This window comes from Hyaena hyaena, unplaced genomic scaffold (genome assembly GCF_003009895.1).
Source record: "Hyaena hyaena isolate Hyena2069 unplaced genomic scaffold, ASM300989v1 scaffold_992, whole genome shotgun sequence".
Taxonomy (NCBI): Eukaryota; Metazoa; Chordata; class Mammalia; order Carnivora; family Hyaenidae; genus Hyaena; species Hyaena hyaena.
This window is the reverse complement of record NW_024081625.1, coordinates 538,915-563,287: the sequence shown is the minus strand read 5'-3', so window position 1 is coordinate 563,287 and position 24,373 is coordinate 538,915. Positions and strand designations below refer to the sequence as shown.

The 24,373-nt window shown below is 58.7% G+C and overlaps 1 protein-coding gene across 4 annotated transcripts in view; it reads left to right on the top strand.

Annotated features, from left to right (window-relative positions):
* The window catches only part of TFDP1 (transcription factor Dp-1), a 39,231-nt gene that overhangs the window by 4,028 nt on the left and 10,830 nt on the right, over window positions 1-24,373 (top strand). For 2 of the 4 annotated variants that reach the window (XM_039221609.1, XM_039221607.1), the window contains exons 3-4: window positions 14,809-14,875; window positions 22,271-22,377. In XM_039221609.1, the coding sequence (XP_039077540.1) occupies window positions 22,355-22,377 (23 nt within the window). In that variant the 5' untranslated portion in view covers window positions 14,809-14,875; window positions 22,271-22,354. Of the gene's footprint in view, window positions 1-1,132; window positions 1,152-14,808; window positions 14,876-22,270; window positions 22,378-24,373 lie in introns of those variants that run through there. The other 2 variants (XM_039221610.1, XM_039221611.1) reach the window with 2 other exon arrangements.

The window sequence follows — 24,373 nt, the reverse complement described above, 5'->3', positions numbered from 1 at the left end:
TAGAAGAATACTGGCCGGACCTGGGACCTGGGGTGGGCGTGCCTGGCTGTGGGGGCTGGCTGTACAGTGACAGCGGTGCCCTCCCGTGGTCCCCACATCCCTGGAGGCTGGCGGTCAGTGCTGACAGAGGCTGGCCCCGGGGTCCCCCTGGCCGCACGCAGGCTGCTCCTCTGCTCTTACATGTGCATCATGGGCGATGCTTCTGTGTAGCGTTCTTGCTGGGCAGGGCCCACGGTGGCTCGCATTTGTCACCACCCTGGGACCGTGTAGGTCTCTGCTCACAGCCGTCGGCCTGTCCCTCCACCGGGGGGGGGGGGGGGTCTCCTTACCCAGGGAGGAGAGGAATGTTATTTATGTACTCTCTTATGAAACTAGCTGTGTGAATTGTATTTTGTGCCGACCACGGCTCCCGTGAGCACAGATCACGATTGAGAGGGTTGGCCAGGCTGAGAAGACAGTCATTTTCAGCACCAAGAAAGGCTTCTGAGGTAAATGGCAACTTCGGAGATGATCCAGAAAGTCTAACTGGTTTGTAGGAGAAATTGCCATCATGCGAAGTAGAAGGGAGAAGACACCTGACACGATGGTGCGCCCGTGTACCGGCTGTGTGCGCGCAGCGCGGCCCCACGTTTCACAGGCCGAGTGCGAACTCTGTGTGCACCCCGGACCTTGCAGGAATGTGAGGAACGGGGAGCCGGCTGGCCGGTCTGTAAGGTCGAGGAGGTGCTTTGCGGGTGGCTGCAGGCGCAGGGGCAGCGGGGGGCTGGTCCTGTGCTGGAGCAGTGCGCTGCCAGCCCCGGCGGGGAGCTGGTCCGCCTGTGTGCCAGCTGGTGTGAGTCCACCGTGTGCTCCGTGAGCTTACGGAGGATTCTCTACATGGTGTTCGGAGAGCCTGAGGCCCTGAAGAGGAACACGTGCCATCTAGGCTCTGGGGGGTGATAACGAGGCCTGGCTATGCCACTAGTGGACCAGTGAGCTTATCTACAAATACACGTACTGGGTATGGTTTTTCAGTCCCAGACCTCGAGGGTGAAACCGGGGCTGGAGAAATAAACATGGTAACCGGAACCCAGCCATCTCCTTGCCGTTGGATGGAGTGTTTTGTGGGACCAGGCGCTAATCCCAGCGCGTCGTTCTGTCCTGGCGAGGCGGTGAGTCCCTGGTGGGCATGGGGAAGGGGCTGTAGCCCACACGGGTCTCTGTGGTGGTGTGCTTGCTCTTACACGGGCTCTGCGTGGCCCAGAGTCCACGTCTTTCTGCGGGGGATGGGACTGGGGAGGCCCCAGGGTGAGGTGAGCAGCAAGAAGCTGCAGCTTGACAAAGAGACGCCCTGGACGTGTTGCTGTGAAACAGGTGTCGTATGAGTGAACGCTTGGTGTCAAATTCAGAAGATGGAAGGGACTTCCTTCTCCTAGAATCAGTTCTGCGCCTGGGGCTTGTCACGACACCGTTAGGAAATGGCCCCGGCTTGCGGGGTGGCTTCTAGGCGATGTTTCCCTCAAGAACTGCCTTTCTGGAAAGCTGTGCTCTTGAGAACATTCTTGTCCACACAAGATGCCAGCTTCCCGTGCGTTGGGCTTCGCAGCGTCTGTTGGTGGGACAGGGCTTGGGTCAGCCCGGCAGGTGCTTGCTGAGGGCGTGCAGGTGTTGGGAGTGCAGCCGCGTTAGGGGTGACTACCCCCCGGGCACCCCCCAGTGCCACCTGGCCTCCCCTCGTGCTCCCCACCCCCCTGTGTCCCCCAGGCATCCCCTTCCTTGTGCCTCCCAGGCACCCCTGGCCACCCCTGGAACCCACTTAGGTGCCTCCAGCCATCCCCAGGCACCACCTGACTCCCCCAGGCCCTCCCAGCCACCCTCAGCACCCCGGCACGCTGTGACTCACGGTTGTACGACAGGCACTCCCGGTGCCCAGTGTCTCGGTGTCCCGTGACCTGGTGTCATGCCACAGGCAGGCCCTGCAGGGGCCGCACCCAGAGCAGCAGCCGTATGTGCGTGCGGCGCATCGGGCAGCGGGAGGTGGTCTGCTGTCGGAACTGGTGAAGGGGAGACAAGGCGGATACAGACATAAACACGGTACTGTGAACTCAGACGCGTGTGTGCCTCCCAGTCCTTTAGGCGCAAGCCTTTCCTCCGTGAGCAGCCTGCTTGCCCGGGGTGCCATGTCCGTGTCCGGGGAACGGACAGAGGACACAGAAGACACTGAGAGACCCCAAGTGCAGCTTCCAGAGTGTTTGCGGGTTTTCCAGGGTTTTAATGACACATGAAGCGGCATAAATGGGTACGTAGGGGCCACACAGCTGACCTGCTGCACTCTGCCCCTCTTTCTGGAGCGTGGAATGCCCATCCCACTGTGAGGACGCACCCTGGGTCTGCAGTCTCGGCACCAGGGCTTCTGGTGCTTTCTGGCCAAATCTCCACTTTGTGTGGATCCGTCATGATGTCCAGGGAGGAGTTCTTGGATGTGCCACTGTGCGCGGGCACAGACATGAGCGAGCACAGACCTGTGTGTGCGCGGATGCGGGCGGGCACCGGCCTGTGTGGGCGTTGGAGGGTGCGCTGACGTGGGCGGGCGTGTGCAGGCTTGTGTGGATGGGCACAGTGTGCGTGCGCCATTGTGGGCAGGCGTGTGCGGACACGGTGTGTGTGCGTGGACATGGGCAGGAGGGCACGGCAGGCGTGTGCGGACACAGGCTGACGTGCGCGGGCATGGGCAGGTGTGTACAGGCGTGGGTGAGGGTGTATGGGCATGGGCGGAGGCGTGGGCATGGCGGGTGGGCACGGGCAGGTGTGCATGGGCATGGGTGAAGGTGTGCGGGCACAGGCCGGCGTGCGCAGGTTGGACGTGCGTGTAGGTACGTGCACGGTGTCTTTGAGACATCAGATAACTTTTCTAAAGGATTGTGTCAGATTGTGGGAGAGAACACATTGTAACAGTCCCTTTTCAACATTCCGTTTGATCACAATTTAAAAGCCTACAAAATCTGGTTCATTTGCAGGTAAAATTTTAAATTGTGTTTTTAGTTTGCATTTCTGGATGTAGAGGTTGGATCTTTTCCTTTTAAAACATGTTGCTTCGTGAATTGAAGGGCATCTCTGGTGTTCGTTTTCTGTCCTGATGTGTAGTTCCTGTTGACCTGCATGTGCTGTATAAACTTACATGTTAAGCCTTCGTTCATCGTTTCACAGCAAAACGTTAACGTTAGCTTAGGTGTGCTTTCATCGTGGTAGCAAGAGTTGTAAACCTGAAACGATTTTAACATAAATGTATGGGAAATATACTTTGAATTTTAATGTTAAGCACAGACAGTTTTTAGGTAGTTTAAGCGTGTTTCCTGCACTTGATTGGCGAGTATGTATCTGTTCATCTTCATTCAGTGAGATCCTCAGGACGCTCTGAAGCCTAGGTTGGGGTTAGTGGTCAGGACTCTTGTAACTTCCTGGGCACATGACAGTGCAGCATAAGTATAGCCCCTTAGATCTTTTCAGCCTTGCACAACGTTTTCCTTCCTCTCCTGGCGAGTATTAATGACTTGGATTACCTTGAAGGGGTCTTATGTTTCTCTTGTTTTATTTGCTTTTCAGTAAAGTGAGGATTTGAGTGAAAATACCTTATTCTACCTGTCTTGGCAGCACCTCAGTCCTGGGCTGTGGGGAGAGAGGACGAAGGGGGAGTTCAGCCTGCACGTTTGCCCCAAGGCTGAGCATGGGGGTCAGTCATCACGTCTTAATGGCTTTGACCTGGTGCACTCTGAAATTCCGCCAGGTCGTCTAGAAGGTGTTTATCTGAAACGTCTCCTTTTTTTAAAATTCGAGTACCTTGTTAGGAAGGATGTGCCGCGTCAAAGGTATTTGCCTTAATACAGCCTAAAGGAGCGGCCTCTGAGTTCGGCTGTGGGTTATGAGGTGCCCCGTCCTCGTCTTAGGGCGCCCTTGCTGGGCAGCCCCGGCGCAGGCACAGCTCCAGCAGAAGGGAAGCCACAAAATTCAGCAGTGGGTTTTGCAACCAGAGAACTTCGAAACCCTGGCCTGTAGACCCAGGTGTTAGCAGGGCATCTCCCGGCCGGAAGTGGAGGCTCCCGGGGGCGCCTTCCTCCCGTGGGCGTGCCCCCTCTTCCTGACACACTGGACAGTGGCCGTCATGGCGCTGCATGGCTGCGTCTCACTTTGGGGGCAGGAGGGGTGAGGAGTTGGTGAAGGGGCCTGACGCTCCGAGCGCTCGTGCGTCCTGGGCCGTTGTGTGTCGCTGGCGTGTGGACGGTGCTCCTGGAGACGGGGCTCGCCCTGGGACTCTGCGCGCTCCTTCCCCTGGGGACGGAAGGGCCGGTGGCAGGGATGGGGCCGTCCTGTCTGTCCATCCCTGCGGCTGCGGCCGCGGCCCACCTGGGCCCCTGGCGGTTGTGAAGGACGGTGGTCCTTGTTCGAGCTCCTGGCCTCCCTGACTTGGTTCTTGTTAAAAGGAAAGTTGGGTTCTTTCTGAAAGGGAGAAAGTAATCATTTTTCCAGTAGAGAAGTCAGATTAGCGTGTTGTTAGCGTCTAAATTAGCCAATAAAATAAAGATCCTCTACGAGCAGAAAGTGTGTCCACCTCTGGCTGTGTTACTCTTCCACCCTCCACGGGATGGCGGGTGTGCCCGAGTGCACGTGAAGCCATGGGACTGTGGTATTTCCTGGAAACGGTCTCCGTGTCAGGACAGACCCAGTGAGCGGATCAGCGCTGTGTGCTCTGAGTCCAGCTCTCCGTCTGGCCGGGGGCGCAGCCTCAGGCACATGCTTCTCTGGGGCTTGGGGACTCATCCCCAGAATGAGGGTGACAAGCACTCCTTCCACTCAGGGCAGCGAAGCCGAGTTGCCAGGCACGCATCTGCCCAGCCCCCGCCTGGCAGCCCCGGGTGGCTTCTGAGGACAGGCCAGTGGCTCTGAAGCTCTTGGGAGCTCATCGCAGGCCTGGGCCTCTCACGCACGCTTCCTGGCTGTGAGGGACTGTTCGAATCAGAGCTCCGGGGAGGGCCCCACTCCTCGTGCGGCCGAAGGGTCAGCTCCCCGTTAGGGCCTGAGCCTGGGAATGAGTTGGGGTGCAGGGGGCCTGCGGGCTCCCAGAGGCGGGGTAGGTGGGGGATGCCGCTTTTCTGTCAAGCGCCCAGGGTCCCTCGGCGTGTTTTGTTTGCCTCGTCCCTCAGCTCGGCCCCCCGTCTCCCTGCCGACAGCTCCCTGCCCACGGCCCCACTACAGTTGGGGCAAGTCTTGTGGGAGGTGGGCAGCAGGAACTGGTCCTGATGGATGAGCCCCTGCTCCCGGGGCTCCCCCTTTGAAGGAGCTGAGGCCAGGGCACGGCCGCCCAGAGGGTGGGTGTAGGGGGTCTTGGCAGTGTGGGCTTGGGTTAAGGAGAAAGCGCTGGCATGGCCGTCGGGCAGGTTCAGTCCTTGCTGTAACGCAGAAGGCAGAGCCCTGTTCTCCTGGGGAGTAACTTACTGATAAGTCACATCCCAGCCTGCCGTCACACGTCCCCTATCACATGTCCCCGTCAGGCCGGGGCAGCGGTCTCCCTCCACTGCTCAGCAGGTGTGAAAGTGCAGCGCGTGCCGCACAGCGTCCTCGATGTAGATCTGCTGCGGAAACGCCGGAAAGTGGGATGTAGGCAAATATTTTAAAATTGTCTTGGAGCCATGTTCTGTTTTTTCCAGGCAGCCTCGCATTTGTGCGTGCTCAAAAAAACTTTGACGTTTTTCTGGCAAAAAGGCAGAGGGTGAAGTGCAGAGCGCAGTCAGACATGGAAGAAAAGCAGTCGTGGTTCTCTGCGTCTGCCCGGGAAGGGCTGCAGCCATGGGGGGGGGGCAACCCAGGAGAGACCCGGAGTGGGGGGGCTGAGACTGCGGGGGAGGGGGACGACCCAGGGAGAGACCCGGAGTGGGGGGCTGTGACTGCGGGGGAGGGGGACAACCCAGGGAGAGACCCGGAGTGGGGGGCTGTGACTGCGGGGGAGGGGGACGACCCAGGGAGAGACCCGGAGTGGGGGGCTGTGACTGCGGGGGAGGGGGACGACCCAGGGAGAGACCCAGAGTGGGGGGTGCTACGACTGCGGGGGAGGGGGACCCAAGGAGAGACCCAGAGTGGGGGGGCTGCGACTGCGGAGGAGGGTGCGAGGGGGACGACCCAGGAGAGACCTGGAGTGGGGGGGCTGCGATTGCGGGGGAGGGGGACAACCCAGGAGAGACCCGCAGTGGGGGGGTGATAGTTTGATGATTCTGCACTCAGCTAACGTTCTGGTTTGGTGCACTGGGTGGAGTCGGGCAGAGGTGATGGGTCGTGATCTATGCCCGTGTCTCTGGTGGTGCTCAGGGGACCGAAGCGCATTTCCAGGCTGGGGGAGGCTGCACGTCGGGGGGTGCCGGTAACAGTGCAGAAGACGCCCGCCAGGCGGGCTAAAACCCGTGGTTGGGGGGGGTGGCAAGGACAACCCTAACTTGTGTGTCAGTTCCCAGTGTCGTGGCCCCTGACAGAGAACCCAGGTTCTCACCTAAGTTTCAGAGATCCCGCCCCATCTGCCACACCCACTCCTCCCCCATCGCCCCACCTGCTGGAATCTGCACTCGACCCCTGCGTCTGCCCTCTGCGTCTGCCCTCACCGATGGGCCTGAGGCTCTCTCCTGAGGATGCGGGCTTCCCATGGCCGCTCGCTGGAGCGTGCACTCTTGGTGTGAGTGTGCGTTTCCTCTGCACACTCACTCCTTTCCAGCCCCCACTGCCCTGCCCATGGCTCAGGGCTGGTGCTCTGTGACCTTCCACCCTGTTCTGTCCGCTCTGTGGATGTGGACCTCTGCTCTGTTGGCTTTTGCTGCCATCTTGGTTTCTTTTCTGTGGTTGCCCCTTGGGGTCCTGACCTCAGATCCTCAGCTTTGCCTGCATCCTTACCTGTCCCTTGTCATCTCTGATCTCATTATTATGATTCTGTGTCCTTTGTTTGGAAAATGTCGGTAGCCTCATGCATATCTGCTTCCATAGCACAGTCTTCCGTTAAGAATTCACATATCAGGGGCACCTGGGGGCTCAGTCGGTTGAGTGACTCTTGATTTCGGCTCAGGTCGTGATTTCACAGTTCATGAGTTCGAGCCTCATGTCGGGCTCTTCACTGACAGTGTGGAGCCTGCTTGAGATTCTTCCTCTCTCTTTACTCCTCCCTTGTTCTCTTTCTCTCTCAAAAAGTAAATAAACTAAAAAAAAGAATTCAAATGTTAGAAAACTGACAGTTATTGAAAGTCATAGTTCAGGTGACTCTACTGTTAATATTCTGGGGGTGAGGGGCGCCCGGGTGGCTAGTCGGTTAAGCGTCCGACTTTCGCTCAGGTCATGATCTCGCGGTTCGTGGGTTCGAGCCCCGCGTCGGGCTCTGTGCTGACTGCCAGCTCAGAGCCTGGAACCTGTTTCAGTCTGTGACTCCCTCTCTCTCTGACCCTCCCCTGCTCGTGCGGTCTCTCTCTCTCTCTCCTAGAAATAAATAAAACATTAAAAAAAATTAAAAAAAAATATTCTGGGGGTGATTTGGGGGATGGCCCTAGACACATGTGTTTGAGCACACACATCTGTCACCCAGCTTTACGGAAATGCCCGCTCTTTTACTTCACAACTTGGCCCTAGACAACCTGGTAACGTAAACATAGATTGTTACAAAGACACTTTTTTTAATTGAGAGGAAGAGAGAGGGGCACAGGTTGGGGAGGAGCAAAGAGAGAGGGAGAGAGAATCTTCAGCAGGCTCCACACTCAGCCCGGAGGCTCAGTCCTGCGACCCTGGGATCACGACCTGAGTTGAAATCCAGGAGTTGGATGCTTCGTGGGCTGAGCCTCCCAGGCGTCCCTACGAAGACACTTTAATGGGACCTTTGAGATGAATATAAGTGCAGGCAGAGAGAAGGAGGGGGTGACACCCTGCACCCCGTCACTGTCCTGAGTGGCTCTGCTCCTGGCTGGCTGTGCGCACTTCTCCGCCTGCCGGGCGAGTGTGAGGCTGGTTACAAACATGTCCGCTCATTGAATATTGTAGAGTTCTCTCTCAAGGATGAGAACCCTAAAAGTACCCAAAATGAGGGACAGTGAGTTAGTGTCGTCAGAGAGCTAGTGGCTGGGGGTTGGGAAGGTTTGCATCAGCATAGAGCTGGTGTTCAGATGTGTCCCCGTTTATCTAGTCCTGCTAATGGCCATGTAGGTTGTTTCTGGAACCTCCTTTCACAGTGAGCAGAACTGTGACCACAACACTTGGCCGGTGGGCTCTCACAGCGGTGCCACAGCGTGGGCGACATGGCGGCTCGGGGCGCCGGGCTCCTGGCGTCCGCCCCGGAGCGCCGAGGCAAGAATTTGCAGCAGGGGCGCCGTCTGAAGCCCGTGTCCCCCCGGCCGGACCCAGCGCTCCTTCTTAGCTTGTTTCTACCTGATTCTCTTGTCCACGTGGCCGCTTGGAACTGTTTTTTTACGCGATGAACCGTAGCCCTACCTTAGACACGTTTGTGTAACGTGCCACCTCGTCACTTTGTGGTGTCACGGCAGTGCCCCCTCTGTGGCGGGGGGAGGGGGAGGCGGGGAAGTGCACAGGGCACAGAGTTGAAGAGGGTCAGCCACGTCCCCGCACGCTCCTCTGTCTGTCGTCACAGCCTGCCCCAAACTTCGTGACCTGGGACCATGGCGTCGTCACCCACGGCTTCCAATGGCTTGTGAGTTTGGCTGCAGCTGTGCTGGCTTGCAGCCCAGGACCCGAAAGTGTCACCTGTCGACACGTGCCCCAAGGCCCCATGGTAGGACCACATCCGAGCTCACTCACCTGGTCCTTGCCGGGCTTCGTTCATTTCCAGGTTGGTGGCCGGAGATTGCCCCCAGCCCCTGGCCCTGTGGGCCTCTGCCCGGGAGCTTCCCCTGCCAGGGCAAGTGAGCAGCCGGGGGAGGGAGGGAGGGGATGGATGGAGCGAGGCCCACGCACACACGCGCGCGCACACACACACACACACACACACAGGGAGAGAGCCGAGCCAGCAAGACCCCAGTCTTGAGACCAGATGTGGACTGTGCAGATCTGCTCATGGGGAAGGGGTTGGGCGGGGCTGTGAAGTGCCCCCTTACCTCCCGCGTTGGGTGCACGCAGGCCTGGAGGGTGCCCACAGGCTGTGTCTTCGAGGGGCGTCTGTTGCCAGAAGGATGGTGGGGCTGGGGTCCCTGGTCCTGTTTGCTCTGTAGTCCGGGGAGGGTCTCTGTGGGACCCACAGGGTGGTGTGAGGGGCCCGGCCTTCCAAGTACGTCTGGACTCTGCTCCTTCCTCAGATCACCCCCGAAGCTCGCAGTGTCGACGAGCGATCTGTTCCTTACGCGGCTGACTCTTCCGGCCAGGTGCCGGGGCTGTGCACCCCTCGGTGAGGCTGCGTGGTGGGGTGGCCCCGGGGTTGCCTGGGCAGGCACTCTACGCTGTTGCTACTTTGGTAAGTTAGAATGTAGTTGGCATTTCAGTGTCCACCTCTAGTTGGTTGAATTTTCTCTGTAGCAGCTGAGTTTTACTGCTGTGAGCGGGATCATTGTATCCAATGTGAGAAAATACACAGTAACTGGTTTTATTTTCTTTAAGTACAAACCCAAAAAGCTGAGTATAAGTGTGGTGAGAACTCAGGTTAGTTGTGACAAACGAGTGCCTTGGCTGCTGGTTTAGTGTTCATACGTTCAGCATTTTGGTGTTTCTTACTGGAGGGGAGGTTTGCATCTTAGGTATAAAGAGTGTGGAGGAAAGTAAGTTCTATGCGCTTAATTTAAAACTAAGTGCAGTTCCAGGGATGCCTTATAAAATACCACTGCAGCCTGGTTCCCAGGCTTGTCCCAGCGTCCCTGTGGGTTTGGCTCCCAGCACAAGCGGGAAGGGGCTTGGATGGCGTGGCCGTGATGTCTTCCTGGGTCCGTGTCTGTGGTTGTGAACTAAGGTTCTGTCATACTTACTAACGAAGCCGTGAGGACGGGTTTGTGTTAGAAAATCGCAAGGAGGCTGTAACGAACACGTTAGTATTTTCCTCTCTTCCTAGCAGTTGTGTGCTGTGTGGCCCCTGACTGGAGGAGCAGGAGCGGGGCGCCCCTGGGGTCCCCGGGCTCCAAGGGAAGGAGCTGAGCGCCTCAGTGTGGTCCGTGTGCTCCTGCGCTCCAGGCCTGCTGCGTGTGCCCGGGCTCAGGGCCCATTTCTCTTCATGGGGCTGTAGGCTCTTGAACCCACACACAGACAAGAAGCTGGTGTGAGATTACAAAGTGGGAAAGAGCAAACTCCATCACTGTGGACCTTTTCCAAGCTCCACGCAGATTTAACACACATGTCAGTGTTGATTGACTCTGTCCTGTGTGATCTGAGCTTGCTTAAACTCGTATCAGAAAGGGGGGCTCACTTCATGCACAGAGTGGGCTGTGTGCCAGTCTGTGCCCCTCGTCAGCATACTCAGAAAGGGGGGCTCACTTCATGCACAGAGTGGGCTGTGTGCCCGGTCTGTGCCCCTCGTCAGCCTCACACCAGCGCCAGCACTGGCAGGTGGCTCTGAGGGGTGTTGCTGACTTGCAGGGGCCACCTGGCAGTTGGCCGAGGGCTTCCTGCCTTGAGCCCTGGCAGTCCTGTGGCCCAGGGGCCGCCCAGGACCCCGTGGTCGTGGGCATACGGAGACGATGGGCCACCGGCTATGGGTGTTTAAAGGTTTGCACGTCGTGAGGCTGTGAGTGAAGTGGGCTGGCAGACCTCTCCTCCTCTGGGCTGAGGGGAGTCACCAGGGGTCCCACAGGGAGGGCTTGGGCTGGCGTCTGAGAGGGGAGGAGCGGAGCATCCAGTGGTGCAGGGGCCCGGCCGCAGTGACGGTGGGGGGCCAGGTGTCGGCGCCTGGGTGGGGTGTCTTAGCCGCGGTGTGGTACTTCCCTGCTCGGCTGCTCTTCACTGCCAGCCAGGGAGGTCTTGTTAGCGTGTTCGGTGTCCTTTGGGAGTCACACCCCATGAAGGGGAGGGTGTTTTAGAAAAGCACCACTGTTGGAAGGCTGAGGCTGGGACCCTGGGGGTGGAAGGGGTCGTGGGCAACAGCGCCGGCGACCTCTCCATACGTCCCTGGGTTTGTGTGTGTGGTTCAGACAGCTGCTTCTCTCCAGGACTCCACGCTGTCCACGCATTTCTGCCCAGTGGTGCCCGGTGCCCCTGTGGTCTCCCCACGCTGCCCCGTGCCTGGAGCAGGCGGGGGTCTCTCTTGAGTTGGTCATCAGGCTCCGAAACGAGTTCTGTCATCTTCCCAGAGAGCGGTTAGGGGGGACGAGCTGGGTGCGGCCTGGACACAGGCTTGACATGGGGACTGTGTTGCGCCCTGTGTCTGACGGGAGGGCAGGTGCACCAGCTCCGGAACCGGGTTCGGACAGTCGTATGCGGAAGCCGAGTGAGCTCGAGAGGCTGTCCTGCCCTGGCATTGCCGCTGCCGGGCCGTTGCTGGCTGGGCGTCGCTTTTCCGCGGCAGCCCTGCAGCCCGCACGCCGCTGCGGCTCCGGCTCCTGGACGGACCCCTCGGGGGCTGTTGCCGGCCTCCGAGGGCAGGAGCCCTGCATGCGTTGCTTTGGTCCTGACCGTTTGTCTTTGGTCCTTGGTAGTCAGTCATGTGATGCCAGGAAATTTGAGCCAAATCTGCATGCAGCTGTTAAAGTTTGCGTCAAAAATACATTCAGTGACTTCCCAGATGAAAAGAAGCACCTCTTTATGTTCTAGAGAAAGATCGGGAACTGCTGCCATCTCTTGCTGCTGAACAGTGACCTCAGTGGTTAAAATGACGGGAGACGTTTATTCTCCCGAATGGCTTCTGTGGGTCAGAATTTGGGACGTGGCTGGGTGGCCGTGTGCCCAGCCCCCGGGGAGGAGACGACGGCAGGAGGGCAGGCCCAGCTCACTGATTTCCTTTGCGAAAAGCGAGCTCGCACTGCCCGTGATTCCGACACGCGTGTGTTGTGACATGGGGCTCCTGTGCCCGGGAGACTTGCTGTGGGTAACGGGCCACCACCCGCATGCACACTGGCAGTCGCCAGCCAGCTGCTTCCTCTGTCCCGGTTACTGCCCTGCATGTTTACGCTCGGAACAGGGCCGTGTGGGAAGACGGTCTCATCAGAGGTGGTGCCCGCGGGTGCCCCACACCCAGGCGGGTCGCTGTGCCTTGGGCACCCAGCCTGCTCTGGGCATTGCAGCCCCTCCGTGCTGGGCCGCCACGCATTGTGGGCTCTCACGGGGCCAGACTGGGGGTGCATGGGCAGTGGGTGGAAGGAGCCCATTTAAGATTCTGGTCCCTTTCCTACAGGAGGTTCTTTTGAGAGACAGAAACGAGGCCTTATGGCACACGAGTCAGTGGAACTTCCATCAGGGTCCTCCCCGCAGCCAGGAGGGCGTCCAGGAGCAGACATGATGCCAGTGGGCGCACCTGCAGCCTGCTCCAGCCTCTCCTTCATGCCAGCAGCTGTCTGCCTCTGTCTCTCGCTGTGTTCTCCTGAGACTCCTCAGCTTGGGATCGGGACGCTGAGACCGGCAGGGAGGGACTGGCCTCTTCGTCCGTTCCCAGACTTTTCCAGAAAGGGCTGGGCTGGCCTGCTCGCTGCCCAGTCCGTGTACTAGGTGGCTGTGGTGGGCAGTGTGTGGCTGGGGAAGACGAAGCCCGTTTGCTCTGGAAAGGACAGCCTAGTTTGATCCCTTGAGTTGGACTGGGCGTCCCCTGGAGGGACCGGGGACTTCCTGGCTTGGTTCCCCTTTTGTATCGTGAGGGCTGCTGGGCCTGTGTCCCTGCTGCGCGGAGCCCAAGCGCCCCCTCTGGGGGGGGGATTTCCTGTGAGCGGCCGGTGACTGCCGAGCCGGAGCAGCACGCAGTGGCCCCAGGTCGGGGCAGAGCCCAGGCCGACCCACGAGGGCAGTGACAGCCCCTTCTCTTGGGGCTTCACGCTGCCAGCTCGGGGGTCCAGCCACGTGTCCTGGGGCCATCTGACAGGCATGTGGGGAGACCCAGGCTCTCCTTCCACGGCCGTGTCCTCAGCTCTGTGGTATTTGGTGTCCCGTGGCTCTGTTCGCTGGGACCAGCCTGGTGTGGGCTCCGTGGCCCAGAGAGTCGCTCCGCAGAGCCTGATGGCTTCCTCCCGGCCAGCAGTGCTCCAGCCCCTCCAGGCCTCTGTCTGTGGCCGTCTGTGTGGGCATGCGCTTGGCTCCCTCCGCTTCCGTGGAAGGGGGGATTTTGGAGAGTTCAGGAAACGTGGCTCATTTGGGTGTTGCCAGGCTCTGCGACGGGCCTGACTTCCATCTCGGGTTTCCCGTGTAGATTGTGCATTTTGGGTACACTTGGTGCGTTCTCCGGGCACCATGTGGCGACAGGGAACCCGTCCCCAGGACACTGGCAGGTCTGACCTCCGTCGTCTCCTGTGCCACAGGGCTCAGGCCAGCTGTGCCTGTCCGGAGTCCCTACCCCACACATGCCTGGGAGATGTCCCTCCGGAGGCTGCCAGCCTCAGGCCCCTCCAGGGTGGGAAGGGGCCTCAGACACCCTGGCTTCCTGGACAGACAGGACGAGGCTAGAAGGTGTACTCAGATCCCTTCATGGCAGGCTCAAACACCCGCGAGGAAAGTCCAGGCACCCCGCACAGACTTGTGAGCTTCTGTGGACGTGCGGCTTGTGTGGGGGTGTGTGTGGTCACTGTGTGCACACAGGCGTGAGTCCCTGGACACTGGGGCGTTCTTGGGCAGTGCTCCCGCTAGGCCAGGGCCAGAAATCCCACTGCCCTGGTGACTGGTGGTCAGAGGCCTGGGCAGGAGGGAGAGGAGGCTTGTCTGCAGGGATCGGTTGGCCTGTGTTGTGGTTTGTGTGCACATGTATGTGTGTATTTATGCACATGCATGCACACGTGTGAGTGTAGGACGTGTGTGCACGCATGTGTCTGAGTGAGTGAATGCATGAGGAAGTTGTGCACTGGTGTGAGTATGTGCGTGTGGCAGGGCGCTGTCCGGCAGAGGCTCCGTGTTCCAGGACCCACCTGCTCTGGTTCGGCGTGGAACAGGCACATCTTCGATGCCTGGTGAGGATGCACTCGGTATTGCCAGCCGCCAACACCAGATGCCCACCGTGCGGGGTGCCCGCAACGAGCTCGGGCGAGTCTCGAGTCTTCTGATGAAAACTCCAGGAAAGCTGATGCAGGGCGCGAGTCGGGGACTCATCTGGGACACGACTCCCTGCAGCATCTTAGTGTGATTGCGCACCTTGGGTAGTGACGTTACTCTCCTGGTGCCCCCGGCATGCTGCGCTGTCAGCGGGCACCACCGAGCGGGCACGGCCTGGGGTCTGTACGTGGACACCCTGCTCAGGACATGGGGGTGCTGGGATGGACCTGTATGCCGCCTGGCCCCTGCCCACACCCCTCTTGCACACGGAAATACATCCCCGCAATTTCCGGAGGAGCGAGCCCTGCTCTCAGGTCGGGTCACCAGTCTGCTCTCATGATGATCAGATGAATTTTCATGCCCACCCGAGGTGCAGCTCCACCAGGTGCAGGGACTGCCATGTGAATACGTGTGCCGACTTAATGCACAAAAGCTGTATTTCATTAATGTCACAGGGGCTAAGCTTCGCAGGCTGACGCCTCAGAGGCTGAGAGGGCCCTGTGTCCCCTGCACGGGCTTCTGATCTGCTTGCGTGACAGTGACTGCGTTGTCTCTTTACTGCTGTGTTTTACGCCTCCCTCGCACAGCCCGGCTTGTTACAAACTGTAGCTTTGTCGCTCTCAGACGCCCTATTTACTGTCTTGTTGCTCTCTGCAGGCCGGTCTAATTGAAGCCAACGGGGAACTCAAGGTCTTCATAGACCAGAACCTTAGTCCTGGAAAAGGTAAGGCGCTTCTTTTCCAAATACGATTCTGTGGATGAGAGTGTTAGGGTTGGTGTATTTGTGAATTTCTCTGGGATGAAAGCCCCTGTCAGGCGTGGGGGTCCTGCTTTGGGAGCACTCCTTCCTGGGGCGCTGCAGCGCTTGGCAAGCAGCTGGCTGCATCGCCTGCGGGCACCCGACAGTGTGGGGCTCTTACTGTCTGCAGAAATTCAGGAACATGGAGAACCCACGTCATGTGCTTTCCTCCACCTCACAGGCGCCATGAGTCCTCCAGGTGTCTGCTCTGGACTTGGCCACCAAGCAGAAGGGCCTTGAACTCAAGGCTGGTGGTGCCCCCCTCACGTGCCTCTGGGTGCATGTCTGCCCCCCCAGGAAGCCATGTGTGTATGTGTGGTGGCTCGCTGGAATTCAGGTGGACTTGGAGGGGGACGGGTCCAAGCCACTTCTCCCCCCGGGGTCCCATGCTCTCCCTCCTGGAGTGACGGTGACGAACATCTGCCCACTCAGCTGTCTCCGGGGGCACACTAGCCGTGGCAGTGCTGGACCAGAGGGCACACACCTTCCAGCGTTGATCTGTGGCATCTGGCGCTGAGTGGCTGGGTCACTTCTGTGACCCACCTCCGCTCTGCCTCAGCCGGACTGAGGCCCTGACAGGTGACCCCTTGGCTCCTGCTGTAGCTTCGGGGGAACGTCGCAGCCCCTTCCCATCCATCTGGTGCTGGTGAGCCAGACAGGAGTCCAGCCATGCCCTGCCTTGGCGGGGCCCTGCCCCCTCTACATCAGGATGTCCCCTTCCGAGGCTCATGGAGGCTCCCCTGCCCCAGCTCAGCAGGTTTGCCTCCTCGTCACGCTGGCCACTCTCCCGGACGGCTGTGGGCGCAGCGTGCGCTCCAGATCTCTGTGTTTGGAAGGTTGCAGGCAGCGTCCTGCTTTTCTGCACATCAGTTCCTCCTCCTTCCCTTCCTGTCGAAGGACGGGAGGCCCCGCGGGGGACTCCGTGTTTGCAGCCAGTTTTATCTCGATCGCTCTCACCATTCCCGGGTGGCTTGAGCGAGCTGCTGCAGTCTAACTAATTGGACACTTAGAATTTCAGGACTTGCAGGCGTGACGTCCTTAGTGAAAGTGACAAAGCAGAAGTAATAGTGAAAACACCGTGAACTCTGCTCCCTTGGAAATGGTGGGAGTCTCTCATCCTGGCTTGCTGTTTGGACGCTCCTGAAGGTCTCTCCCGGATCACGGGCTGCCTGTCTCCTTTCCTTTCTTACGAACAGATCTGTGCTTGAGCCTCACTGGGTTTGATGGCGAGGCGGCGGGTTGCATTGGAGGGACGCGAAAACAACAGCTTCTTGAGTCTCCTAGAATATTCTGGTGCCAGCTCCCTGCACCGTTAAAGGATTTTGTGTGTTCTTGGGTGCAGTTTGGTCCAGCGGGTCCTAGGCTCCGCTCACGGCTGGACCTGCTGCCCCTCGAGGCTCCTGCCTTCTGTCTCTGCTTCCGCGTCTGCCGGGACCAGTGCAGCCTCCCAGGCGCTGGGGCTCCTGCCCCCGCGCCTCCGGCGTGTTTTGGGTGCCAGAAGCCCCTGGCCTCGTGTCAGTGATGCGCTCCCCGCGTTGGCCCTGTGAACGCAGGCTGCGTGCTGCCAGGCTCCCGCTCCTTCCGGAAAAGTGCTTGTTCGTAAACGGAGCTATTTGTCTGTTGGACGGGCCGGCAGGTGCTGCTCTGGCCACGCAGGCGGTAGGACCAGGCTGTCTGCCGCGCTCTCCTGCGGGGTCTGTTCCACCCACAGCGCCTTTCCCTCTGGCTCGGGGGCTTCAAATCTAACTTTAGGCAGTGTGGTACTGACTGGAATGGTCGCTTTGGGTTATTCGCTAGTGTTTCATTAGGTTGGGGACCCGCGGGTGTCACGCTGTGTCGTTTGCCCCGCGGTCACTGTGGGCACTTCCCGAGGAGCACTGGGCGGGGGCTGAGCCAGGGTCGTGGTGAGTGAGGCCCAGGCCCCCGGCACAGGCTCGTCTAGCAGTCTCTGGAGGGACTGTGAGGGGCAGGAGTTGGCTCTCGCTGGGCAGTGGGGGTCGGGGGTCACAAGGAGGGACGCAGCTGGTCCTGGTGGAGGCTGGGCCTTGAGGGGCAGGGGCCGGTCCTGCTTCCTGTCCCCATACGCTGTGCCCACAGGCCGGCTCACAGCTGCTCCCAGGTCCACCGCCAAGAGTTCGAGAGCCTCAGTGACCCTGCCAACCCAGCTGAGGGGCCGGGGCTGGTGAGCCCCCCCCCGAGGTGAGGCTCCGCCGTGGCTGCGCCTGCCCGAGCTCTGGCTGTGATGCCCCCTCCCGCTGGGCTCCTGCACGCTCCTGCTTCCTGGGTTCTGGCCTCGACTCTGCTCCCGTCTCGGCCTCCAGGGCCGCCCATGCCTTGGCCTCACTTGCTGCTGCTTGCTGCTACGTGTAGCCCATTTCCAGATCCCCGTGTCCGCAGGCTTGCCCAGAGGCGGAGCCCGCGGGAGGCACGTGGGGAGTGGGAGAGAGGCTGGTTGTGTGGGACCGGCCCCTGTGACAAGGGGGCTGGCGGGCCGGACACAGGCAAGAGCTGGGGCTGTGGCCTCGAGGTGGAGGAGACCTCGGGTGTCTGGTCAGGGGGCTCTGGATGGCGGTCTCCCCCACCTAACGTCGGCGTACGGCTGGTCTGTGACTGGATAGCTGGGGACGGGCGCCTTGGCCCTCACAGCAAGTCGGTCGTCATACCCGCGAGATTCAAAGAGCTGTTTTCCGCAGACCGGTGCGCTGAAGTCACAGCCTCCTGTGCCCACGGGCCCCAAAGACCGGAGCCCCCAACGTGGTCCAGGACGGTGAAGTTCACAGTCTTCGCTGTGACAGCCATTGGGTCGTTCCATCAGGCTTCGCTGATGGTTCTGATGCTGGTGGTTCTGCCCACGCTCTGGAGTGAGAGCCGGGGCACGGGGCGCATGTGCGTGGCCGCACCACACAGGTGGGCACCGCTTTTGCTGCGGTTTCAGGTTCTGGCGGCCCAGTGGGTGTGAGCCCCCTCGCTCCCGGCCTGCCCTGCCAGTTGGGGTCCGGCCAGGTGCTTTGCCGGCACATTTTGTTGCTGCGGTTCCTGCCGGGACCTCCTCTTTCTGCTGTGCGGCTGCTGCCCCGGGCTTCGGGCCACGTCCCTGCCACGCGCGCACCCACGGCCTCCCGTTGTGCCCACGGCCCGCCTGCCCTCCGCACAGAAGGAGTCCAGGGCCACGGCCCTCTTCCTCTTCTCCGGCCTTGCGTGCACTTTGTGCGTCTCGCTGAAGAAACACAGCTAACAATGTAAACGTGTGTTTAAGCGTGTGTTCGCCATTTTGGACATGCTTTCCTGACATGTGTGTGTGTGTGTGTGTGTGTGTGTGTGTGTGTGTGTGGTGTCTGCACACGCTAACCCTCCCTGCGGCGTGTGACTTTGCTCTCCGCAGCCGGGCCCTTTCCGGCAATTTCCCGTGCTGCCTTTGTCGCTGGGCCTCTTGATGGAGCGCTCTGGTGCCCGTTGAGTGTTTTCCCCGAAGGGCTGTGCGCCCCGAGTGCCCGGTGCGGGAGGCCGCCCCTGCGGAACGCCGCGTCCTGCGTCCGTGGCCAGGTCTGGCTGGTCACGGGGCCTGTGCTGTGACGTCTGCTGTTTTCCTTCCACTTCAGTGTTGCCCTTCCCCTGAGGACGGGCTCTCAGGGGGGAGACGTGCACATCCGTGATGGGCCGGCAACGGGTGTTACGGGATCATTCCTGAGACGCGGGCCCCGCAGCCTCCCGGACATGCGCGGGCCTGCCCAGTTGGCTGTGGGGGGACGCAGCCCGGCCCCACCGCGGCCGCCCTCCCAGGGAGCGCAGAGCCGAGGCGCCGTCTTTTGAACGCAGAGGACATCTGGAGCACAGAGTGAGGTCATGTCCCACCCACCGGACTCCACCGCCGGGCTCGCCAGGAAGACCGGTCTTCAGAGGAGACGCGTCACAGAGGAGGCCCCGAGAAGGGGAGCACCTCAGCTTGGACCCTGGGGCCTCAGAGACTGCCTTGCGGGGGCGGGGCCGCGGGGGGCTCGTGTGTCTCTGTGACCGCTTGGCTGAGCGCTCGGGGTATTTGTAGTGTGGCGGGCAAGAGTGCAGCTCTTAGGCTACTAGGTTCTTAGAACTTAAAAAGAGTTGAAATTATTTTCAAGAAGACATTAAACCTTATGATTTCATAATCTATCTTAAAACCCATAGATGTTAATGGATTGTGATTGCTAATTATAACAATATGCTTATGTAATATTTTTGGAATCCTTTTTCTGTTAATAATTATAGCAGTTCAGACCGCATATGTTCATAACTTCTTTTCTTGCCCAGAAAGGAATTCCCCATTTCGTAACGTTGTAGTTGACAGTCTTTCAGGGGTGGCTGGGTGGCTCAGTGGGTTGAGTGACCCACTTTGGCACAGGTCGTAATCTTGTGGTTTGTGAGTTCGAGCCCCTCATCGGGCTCTGTGGGGACAGCTCGGAGCCTAGGGCCTGCTTGGGCTTCTGCGTCTCCCTTGCTCTCTGCCCCTCCCCCATTCGTGTTCTCTTTTTGTCTCTCAAAAAGTAAACATTAAAAAACACTTTATTAGATAGTTCCTTTAATAGAAGGCTCTAAGTAGATTTTATGGTTTAAGTAGTAGTTTTGCTAATGAGTAGATTCCTAGGCTGTGCTACAGGTCAGCCATCTGGTAAACGGGAGTGTAAATAGGTCGAGCGTGGTGGTCTTTGTCAGAAAAGGACGTTAAGCGCTCTGATTTCTGCGGCTAGATTAAACCAAGAACGAATCCTGTCCTTGAGATTGTTATAAAGTGACGTGTCTTTTTCCTGAGTCAGCAGTTGGTAGAAACCCCAGAGAAGGGGACACTGGCTGCCTGGGTGCTCACGTGTGTGTATGTGTGAACTCGTGTGTGGTACATGTATGGTGTGCACATGTGTGCACGCGTTTGCACGTGTGGTATGTGTGCATACTGTGTGGTGTGCATGTATGGTGCGTGCATGGTGTGTGGTGTGTGGTGTGTGCGTGTGTGGTGTGTGCAGGCATGCGTGTGTGCCATGCATGTGTGTGCTGTGCATGCACGCGTGGTTGGTATGTGCGTGTGTGACGTGCATGTGTGGAACGGCCCTGTGGAGGTGCTGTGTGGAAGCCTAGAGCACAGACAGTCCCCTGGCACACAGATCCCCTTGGGTGCACCGTGAGGAAGGTCATTGGGAGAGAATGGCCAGAGCGCATCCATTAAGCCTTGATGTTTGCGGGCAGAGCCAAGTGGGGGCAGGCATGGGGCAGGTCTGTGGACCGGACGGTTAGCTCTGCTGGTCAGGCCTCTTGAGCAAACAGGATGAAAGGAAAATAGTTAATTCTAGGCTGTACTGGGGAAAGACTGCGTGGTAGTTCTTTGTGTTGAAGAGCCTCCCACTTAGTAAAACAAGGAGACCACAGGTGGTGTCGGCCAGCGGGTGGGGAGGGGGCCTGGCCCCGCTCCTTCTGCCTTCCCGCCCTGCTGCCGCCCTGGCGGGCCGGGAATGGGCGTCCCAGGCCGGGGCTCTGAGCGCCTGGTTTTATAGGTGGGTGTTCCCGTGGTTCTGGGCGCCCAGTGTTGTCCCCTGTGGTCGCGCCTGTGTCTCTAGCCCAGACGTGCCCAGGTGTTCTGACTTCGCTCATTTTACACGCAAGGTCGACTTTATGATACAATGTCGTAACAGCTGCCAGGGCTGCTGGTGTTGACGGGGTCATTTGGAAATTTTTAAAAAACCCAATTTTATTTTTTAATGAATCAATTCAATATTCTTAGAAACCTACTAGTAACCTGCTTATAGTCTGAAATGACTGACATGTTTGTGTTTTAAATCTCTGTGCAAAATAGAATAACTTTATTTTTGTTTTTTAAACTCTTAATCTAAAACAATTGTTAAAAGTTTGCTTTTGGGGGCGCCTGGGTGACTCAGTTGATTGAATGTCTGACTTTAGCTCAGGTTGTGATCTCCTGGTTCGTGAATTTGAGCTCCAAGTGGGGTTCTCTGCTGACAGTTCAGAGCCTGCTTTGGATCCTCTGTCCTCCCCCCACCTCTGGCCATCAGCCCAGAGCCTAACTCGCCATCAGCCCAGAGCCTAACTCGGGATTGAACTCATGAACCGTGAGATCGTGACCTGAGCCAAGGTTAGACACTTAACCAACTGAGCCACCCAGGGCCCCTTGGAGTCTATTCTTTAAAACACATGGACTGTAAAGGGTTCAAAAATGAAACTTAGACCAGGCTAGATTGAAGACTGTGTTTACTGCTTATTTGGGGCAGAGCCCATGAAGTGAAGGAAACGCCATCTGACGTTGGCCTTGTGCGGGGAACCCCCCTCCCCCCGGCCAGCTGGTTCCTGTGCTCACCCGTGGCGGCCACGGGAGGCTGTTCTGCTTCAGGACCCGGGGTGGGGGGGTGCTGGGTGTGGCCAGAGCAGGGCTTTCCCCTCTCCCTGTGTGACAGGGACCTGGGATCTTTCCGGCTCTTCCTGAGCGTGCAGGCCCTTCTCTGTAAGGGGTGGACCGCGTACACGCTGCCCGCCTCCCGGGCTCCCTTCAGGGCCTGCCCTGTGCCTTTCCCCGGGTCCCACCACCCTCTGTTCGTGCTCCCTCGTTTGTTTCTCTGCCTTTGATGCCGGCACAGCAAGGGCTTTGTTTTTTATATTTTGAGTTTTTACATTTCTACTTTGTTTGATTTTATTATTCGATATGTAAAATAAAATGTTTTACTATTTTTATTCACGGTTGTGTCTCTAGCACTCAGGACAGAGCCAGGCACACAGAACTCTGTGCAGATGCCTGTGAAGGAGGGAATGTGTCTCATGTACCCTCCCCCTCATTTTGTGAGGAGACGACCTGAGTCTTCAGAGAGGCCACAGCTTCCTCAGGCATTTTTCTCCCTAGAAACAGACACGTGGTTCTGTTGCTCCAGGAGAAAGAGTGGTAGATTTCTAAACGAGCTTTGCGAACCTGTAAGGAAATGCTGGAATACAAGTGACTTCTAGTCTTACGACTGTAATTGTCACAGAATTATAGACTTTTAGAGCTGCCCTCCCCAGACCCTGCAGTCCTGCCAGAACATTCTCTAGGTGAGCAGGCAGCCTTCCAGGGGCTCAGGGCATGGTTGGCAATGTGCCTGGGCCGCCTGAGCCCCATCCCAGGGACGCCAAAGCACCCAGGAGGGGCTGGTGGTCACGTCTACACAGACAAGGCTGCAACTTAGTAGCGGCCTCTGTGACTCACCCGCAGATGCGGAGCGGTGGAAGTGGGGACGGTGAGAATCTCTGACTGGAAGTGCCATTACCCTGCAGCCTCGGCCCAGGAGGGCGCTGACCTGTTACCTCCTTGTGTTGCAGGCGTGGTGTCCTTGGTGGCCGTCCACCCCTCCACGGTGAGCACGCTGGGGAAGCAGCTCTTGCCAAAAACCTTCGGACAGTCCAATGTCAACATCGCACAGCACGTGGTAAGGGCCCCGGGCTGGCGGCTTGCAGGCTCCGCTGCGGGGTTGGGCTCCCTCTCCAGTGCCCACAGCGCTGGCACGGCCGCCCGCCTCACACTGTGGGAGTGTGTGCCTGCGGGGTATGTGCTCCCCTGGCTCGGCCCCACGCCTGCCCCAGAGCTCGGGGGCTGTGTCGCCCCCTCCTGGAAAGTGAGGGTGGTGTCCTTGCGGAACTCGGGGCTCTGGGCCGTCAGGCGCCAAGGCAGGTGTGTCCCTGCTCTGGGGACCATGCTGGGGGCCCCCCGCGGACTGGGCACCTGTGGGACTCAGCGGGCCCTTGCAGACGGATCTCTGGGCAGACCGAAGCAGCCCCTACCCTGGGCAGGCGCAGCATTGAGAGCAGAATGTTCGCTGCCCACCTGAGCGCCCGCCCCTGGGTGCACATTCCCAGCAGCTGAGGACATGCCTGTCACTTACCCTGTCGGTGAAGCGGGACTGCTTTTCTTAGCAGAGTGGCTGGGGTTTTCTCAAAGCAATGACACGTTGAAGTTCTAGGCCGTATTTGGCTTACCACAGCCTTTTATTTTTATTTTATTATTATTTTTTTTAATGTTTTATTTATTTCTAGGAGAGAGAGAGAGAGACATCGTGAGCAGGGGAGGGTCAGAGAGAGAGGGAGTCACAGACTCTGAAACAGGCTCCAGGCTCTGAGCTGGCAGTCAGCACAGAGCCCGACGCGGGGCTCGAACCCACGAACCGCGAGATCATGACCTAAGCGAAAGTCGGACGCTTAACCGACTAAGCCACCCAGGCGCCCCTATCACAACTTTGTAATAAGTGTCTTCCTGATATAAGTTAAATATTCCACTCTGTGCTTTATTCTGTAACTCATTTTATTTGTAGGTGCTACGTAGTCTAGCAGCTTTAGCTTGGGAACACCTCCTTGATTGTAGGAGCAGCCTGCTTTCGCGGCCAGTGTAAACAGTAGGGAGGAAAGTTAAGGAGGACTTTTCTAACGGTGCCTTATCAGTCTGAGAGTTAAGCCCCTGGTCTGGGTCAGGCTGCTTCGAGGGGGAGCTAGTGATGGTAACTCCTTCACAGATCCCAGCGGTCTGAGCTAGGCGTCTCTCAGCCTTCACCTGACACAGGACTGGTGACGAAAGGGTTGGCGCTTTGTGACCTGAGAGCCAGAGCTTTGTCTTCGTGTGATGCGAACGCGCTCAGACTCTTGAGGTGCTCGCCCCCAGCCCTGCCTGAGGCAGCACCCATGGGCCCAGTTTCAGGGAGAGCAGTTAAGACTGGAGCTTCCTGTCATCCAGGGAGGCCACGCTCACAGTGAGCAGCTCAGTGCACCTGCTGTGTTTGCATTGTGGAATGGAGGCACCGAGAGGTCCAGCCGAGGGAGACGACGGGGGCCAGGGTGCTGGCCTGATGGCAGGTAGCCCTCTGTGGCTCTCCTGCCGTGCACGTGGGCGCTGGCGTCCCAAATCTGCTCTCCTGAGAGTGTAACCAACCACGTCCATGTAAAATGTGTCCAGTGCCTGCCCGGAGCGCACGCCATGGCCACACCACGTTCCCCACGGTGACCGAGGGCCCCGTAAATGCACGCGCTTAACAAAAGCGGAGGTTCATGAGGCACATCTCCTCTCCGCGGGTTTGTTCTCTCTTCCGTCCTCTTTTCTTTTTTCCAGAACACTTGCTAAGTGATTTCACAGCTTTTGGATGAGGGTGGTCCCCCATTTGGAAAACACTGTGATGGACTTTAATTATTGGAAATGAGAATGAAAAGAAGGAAACGGAGTTGAGCATTTTTTCTTTCTCTGGCTAATGGGTCATTAGCTCTGACAGGTTACCTGGCCCAGGGATCAGAGTGCTTGCTCAGCTGTCCCGCGGCCACAGCACACATGTGCCGCTAAGCAGGGGTGTGGGGAGCACCCCCAGCCCACACAGCAGACCTGGCAAGTCCCTAGGGCCGTGCCTGCTGTCCCTGGGGCCGTGCCTGCCTCCCCCCCCCCCCCCC